Genomic DNA, 6,238 nt, shown 5'->3' on the forward strand with positions numbered 1-6,238 from the left:
GTTCCTTTTGATGTTCCTTCTATTATATTGGAGGAACATTCTTCTTAATGAATTCACATTTTCTCAAAAAAAATCTAACTATTTTTGGTAGCTGCATAATTGAAGTAGCTGCATAATTGAAGGAATGTAATTAATATATATGTGATGATGAGTCATCTCAATTAATAATATCAATATAATTATATGATTCCATATTTGTTTTAAGATTATTTTTTTATAGAAAGGGACAAAGGACCATTTATAAATGAGAATGATCTCTTTTACAGATGTCCAAGTGTGATCTTTGACGACCTAAATTATACATATTATATAACCTAGGATTCGGGACATGTGACACTATATGATAGACTAATATATAGATAAGTCTTCTACTTCTACATTTATATTATTACTATTTTTCCCATCACTGCAAAGGTCCATTAGAATGAAGATATAAATGATAATTTAGTACCTTGTAATGAATGGAAAAGTACATAAAAAATACGACATATGAAAAAATAACAAAAAGCAACAAATAAGGGCTTTGATTTCCAAGCAACTTATATATATATATATATAGATGGCTTGTTCCCTTTCTTTTATTTTATGGATATGTTAATCATGTCCATATAACATAATTAGTGGCCCCACTTCCAAAATATGACTTCCTTTGAAATTTCTTTTTCCACAATCGCCAACTCGTTATTAGGTTGCCATATAGACAACAATAGGGCTATTCACTTGGTAAGTACCATCATCCCACATCAGTGAGCCAGATACCACAATTTTCTTATCTACATTAATTCCTTGTACGGTCAAAGAGTAGGGTTGTTTTTCTCCAAGGGTTGTGAAGTGAAGAACACTTGGGTTCACTTCGACTTTAAATCCTGGTGGGGGAACCACCTTAGCTTCATATGTGGAAGTTGGTGACCCAACGTTTGTGACAGTCCTATTAAAAACTTTATTGATAGATTGTGCAAGTGAGACTGATGTGACAAAGGCGGGATAGTTGAGGTCCAGACTAGTTCCACGATTTGCAGGGCATGAGCTATTACTGTTTCCGGTAACTATTTGTAGTAACTTTGTTGTGTAACCTTGTCCACATAGCAAGTTTACGTAATCAGCTTCAACGACGTCGTATACTAAGCCAGGGAATGCAGCCTTAATAGGGTTTACTTGTCCGGCTCCGTAGGCAAACTCAGCATCAGGATGAAGGTGGGCACTCAAGGGATTAGCTACAATTAAATTTGTTATATTTGTAAATTTGGTCATGTATATGTCGCATAATTACATAGGTAAACATACTAACGAGATGAAACATGAATGGAAAAAGACGAAAATAAGTAATAGTTGTTACCCGTAGTCATAAGGGACGACTTAACAGCAGAAGAGGACCATGTCGGATGAAATGACTTGACATATGCCGCTGCAGCCGAAGCATGTGGACAAGACATTGATGTCCCAGAAATTATGTTAAATGCAGAAACTCTTTTGTCCAATTCATAACCTGAGATTGAGGCTACTTGGGACCACGCAGCTAAAATGTTCGTCCCTGGCGCTGTTAAATCAGGCTACGTACATATATATTTACAGAAAGAATAAGATGGATATAGTAATCATGCAACATAAGTTTGATTAATATTTTCAAATATTGTTATACCTTGAGAATGTTACGATTAATTGGGTTTGGGCCCCTAGACGAATAGGAAGCTATCACAGGCGCCAACTTATTGATTTCTTGATTACTTTTGGATAATGTTCCAATTGGATTTCTACAATATAATATATTAGTTAATCATATATTTATTTATTAAACTAATAATGAGTTGTTTTAATTATAATATATTTCTTCGATAATGTTACCTAGTGGAGTTCATGTATATGTAAGTTTTGCTAGCATCCTCTAGAGTGAGGTACGCAGTGGGCAAGGGAAATACATCTGAAGTCTCTCCAAGATCTCGGCCAGACATCACAACACCAGCTGCCTCAGCCAATAACGCTCCTCCCCCAGGCGTAAAACTATCACAAAATACGATTTTACCCATCACCATATCCTTGTCTAACGTGCCTGTTCTGCAATATCTGTTTTATTACAAATTATATATATATATTAATAAATGAACCAACACAAATATGAAAATATTACCTAGAAACACCATAGCTGGGCTAGAGCCAAAAACATTATTTGAACGGGCTTGTGTTTGTTTCTTTTTTATATATAAATATATATATATATATATTAAAACTTTTGTATATTTAATAGTGCAGAGGGACCGTACTTATATGCTATTAATATGAAGCGATTATTACATAATAGAGTAGCTAAATATTTTTTTGACTTAAACATGAAGGAGAAGATGTCTATGTTGTTGAGTTGTTACTCCCTTACAAATTCAAAATTTTGATAATAACTCTAAACATTAAATTATTATATTTTGTAACATTTATATAATTATTACTAGGCTGAGCAAGTTTGTAATATGAGACTTAAAAAAATTATTACTTGTTAGTATTAACCTAAATTTTAACTATAACTTTTGTATCTGTATCATGGAGTTATATATCGATAGAGTAAGACTTGTAGTGGTTAGAATTAACTATTATATTGATTGTTGTATGCATGGGTAATTAAGAAATTAGTATTAGGTGGGATTTTAAGATGTTTAACACTATTTGGTACTGGAGTCCCACTTATTTTATTTTAAAATTATAATAAATAAGACTATCAAACATTAAATTTCCCCAATAGTATATCACATCAAATTAGATACCTTAAAATGTCAAATACTAATGTTATTAAAAAGTTGATTTAAAAATTATAATCACCTAGAAGATGAGCCGTCAAAACCTTCTTTAGTGTTTGGTGCATCTCCACCGTATATTATAGGCAAATTCTTGAGGTCCATAGTAGTTATTGCATATCCCTATAGCATTAACAGAAAGGAAAACAACAAAATAATGTAAGTATTCCAAAATTATAATCTGTACTCATGAGACGATTAAAGTAATGGATTTAGATTGCATACTGAAACAACTAAATTAACCTATGGGCTTTTTAGGTATTATACTTACCATGTAGGACACGTTGTTACCCAATTGAAGTTTGGTGAAGAAGTCCCTGTCTGTGGTTGAAGCAGCCACGGAAAGAACCCAAGGTGCAAAGTTTGTGATAGTCTCTAGGCCCGGACCTCCGTTTCCAGCAGAGACGGACGTCAAAACTCCTTGCCTCATAGCATGAAAAGCTCCAATGGCGATGGCATTTTTGAAGTAATCCGAAGAACCGGATGAAAGAGAAACCGATATTATGTCGACACCGTCCGCGATTGCATCATCAAACGCTGCCAGAATATCTGCATCACTACAACCGTCGGACCAGCAGACTTTGTAGGCGGCGACACGAGCCATCGGGACTCCTCCTCTTGCCGTGCCCGAGGCTAGTCCAAAAAAACTTGCACCGCTTACTAATCCCCCGGCTGCTGTCGATGCTGTGTGTGTCCCATGGCCTTCAGTGTCCATCGGCGACTTAACATCTTCCTCTTCAAATGACCCATCGCTGCGGTAAAACTTGGCTCCAATGACTTTGCTGTGTTTGAACAATAATACCAATTGTATGAGGACATGTTTTAATGAAAATATATACAAGGAAAATCGCTGACTCTTGATATAAATATATGTATATACGTACTTGTTACAAGTGAAATTGCCGGAGACTTGGCATGAGCCTTTCCATTTTTTAGGGGGTGGACCAAAACCTTTGTCATCAAAGCTCTGGGATTTAGGCGAAATCCCAGTGTCAAGAACACCAATAATAATGTCACTTTCGGTTGTACTTCTTTTAACTGTCTGTGGAAATCCAATGAAGTCCCATGACCTTGTTGTATGCAGCTTCTGTTTTTCGCTGGGGAACACTGACACTACTCCCTCCGTTTCTTTACACAACCAAACGACAGTACAATGAAAAATAAAAATAAATTATGTTGAGAGCATAATGTAAATGAAAGTGTTAGTATATGCACATGTAACGATCTATATGCATGTGCTAAGCAATTTGGCAGATAATATTGGTGAATAATTAAAAAAAATTAAAACTAGTAGTGGTGGTAATTAATTGACAAATTGCTAAATTATCTAAAAAGCTATTACTAATAACAACATTGATTTGAATAGCATTTCTAGTTCTTACAAATTAATTGATTTGTAGTAATATTTTTTATTTATTCAGTTATATTTACAATTCGTTTTCGCATAATAAAGAAAAAATAATGTTACAGATCTATCATTACACCATTCTAATAATTAAATGTATGTGTAGCGGCTGTTTTATGTCCTACTAATTATTTGAATATACCTTATTAATTTATAATGTTAATATAATTAAAAAAAATTATAAATTATTTAAATATATATTAAATAAATAAAGTATTTTAAAATAATTTGTGAGACACGAAAAGTAAAATTTAGGTACATGTGATTGTTTTTCCTTAACAATTATTCCCTTAATTAATTTTTGAGGGATAATATAATTCACATTTTACAAAGGTGCGTGTAACTCTGACAAAATTATATCAAGCCAACCAATTAAATCACAAGGAAAAAAACATAATCAATGGCCGCCAAAGACCCAAAAAAACAAGTACGGAAGTTCGAAAAATCATATAATAAAAAATATAAATACTTTATATATGTATAACAATGTACTAAATATAATTATTCAGGCATACATATAGATATTATATCTGAAGAGTGAGAGAGTGATATGTTAGTGTCGATAATTCCAAACGAAAGAGATAAGGTGCTTCACACACACCAGCCATTTGTTGTGCTTCTTCCTCAGTTAGCCTGGCAACGAATCCATTGAAACTTCTCTTGTAGCTGCGGAGTAGAGATCCTGGTCCAACATTATTATTGCTGAAAAAATATACATGGATCAAATGAGTCAGCATTAGAATTTATAGTGTTAAGAAAAATGTACCAAATTTTATTATTTTAAAATAAATTAAATTTGTTATGATAATAATAATTAATATTACCTCCCTGCAACTTTTTGGAGCATGCTCATGTGAAGAGATGCTGACGCGAAAGGCTCGTTCTGTCCTCTGTCTCCCATGTACACTATATATGCCTGAATCATAGAAGATAATATCTTACATTTTTAAAATACGTAATTAATTATCACATGTTTAACGTAGAACTGGTAGATGGGTGTTTAATTATAAGTAAGTTCTCTATAACTAAGCATGATTTAGAAATTAATAAAATATATTCCAATACCTTCCGATTATCAGTCTGAGCATCCACAGGTTCACCATTTAGTATAAAGAAAATGATGCCAAGGATGAGAAACCGCGTAAGAGCCATTGGAGAAAATCGCAAGCTCCACAAGTAAAACAAGTAGACTGTACCGAACTTCTCGCATCGACCTTATAAGTATATATACACGGTCTTGGACAATGACACTCACGCGTAACGAAATGCAATCCAGCTTATATTGACGGGGAATGAATTTTGGAAGTCAGTTGTAGAAAAGTCATCTTTAATATATCTCGAAACCACTCCACACGCGAGAATGCCCTGTACTAAAATAAAAGAGAATCTAAAATAAAAGAGAATCGCTATTTGACAACTTAAGTTGTACAATACTATAAGAGATAATGTTTTATAATTAATTAACAATATTCATAATAATTATTAAATTTAATATTGATTTCACAAATAATATTGATTTCACATGTAGCAATATGACACCTCCTTGTTGTTAAGTATCGAATGATGCCCCTTAGCAATTAATCTCATACTAAAACCAAAGTTCCATTCACCTTTTGGGACCAATTTTATTGAAAGTGTCAAATACTAGAGGGCCATTTTTTGGGTTAAGATGAGCCCGGTCCAGACCTAATCCAAAGACTCCATTGATCAAATTTTAATTAAAATTATTATAATAAAATTGAGTACCCATAATTATAATTTTACCATAAACCTAAAATTATTAAAATTATATAATGATTTGTTAAATTTTATATATTTTATTATACATGATATTAATTAAATTAACAAATCAACTTATGTCCCATCAACTAATATTGTGTCGTAGCAATATTCCATTGTATTACTTAAGCCCGTACAAATTCTCTAGTGAGGGAGAAATGGAGAATTTTCTACACTATCCACGAGTAATTCTAGATGTCACTACGTACAACAAAATTGGGTTTTTCCGACACCCAACTTGACTATCGTAATTGCTTAGCACGACTCTACGCCA

The 6,238-nt window shown here is 33.0% G+C and overlaps 1 protein-coding gene across 1 annotated transcript; it reads right to left on the reverse strand.

The window, feature by feature from the left end:
• Positions 1-425: 425 nt before the first annotated feature.
• LOC133798355 (cucumisin-like) lies at positions 426-5,495 on the reverse strand. The gene is made up of 10 exons (XM_062236608.1): positions 5,251-5,495; positions 5,010-5,101; positions 4,787-4,887; positions 3,665-3,908; positions 3,052-3,562; positions 2,806-2,903; positions 1,843-2,061; positions 1,640-1,751; positions 1,337-1,550; positions 426-1,214 (listed from the first exon to the last, which is right to left on the reverse strand). The coding sequence occupies exons 1-10, from the start codon at positions 5,335-5,337 to the stop codon at positions 685-687; spliced, it is 2,208 nt and encodes a 735-aa protein (XP_062092592.1). The 5' UTR covers positions 5,338-5,495; the 3' UTR covers positions 426-684.
• Between the last annotated feature and the right edge of the window lie 743 nt (positions 5,496-6,238).

Source organism: Humulus lupulus, chromosome 8 (assembly GCF_963169125.1).
Source record: "Humulus lupulus chromosome 8, drHumLupu1.1, whole genome shotgun sequence".
Taxonomy (NCBI): domain Eukaryota; kingdom Viridiplantae; phylum Streptophyta; class Magnoliopsida; order Rosales; family Cannabaceae; genus Humulus; species Humulus lupulus.

Bases quoted from the DNA above. Each gene is read 5' to 3' on its own strand.
- LOC133798355 (XM_062236608.1), bottom strand. From the start codon at position 5,337: ATGGCTCTTACGCGGTTTCTCATCCTTGGCATCATTTTCTTTATACTA. The intron at 1,551-1,639 runs GTATAACAATAT...ATATGTACGTAG, and splicing joins TTAATCGTAACATTCTCAAG to CCTGATTTAACAGCGCCAGG. The intron at 1,215-1,336 runs GTAACAACTATT...ATTTAATTGTAG, and splicing joins GTCGTCCCTTATGACTACGG to CTAATCCCTTGAGTGCCCAC.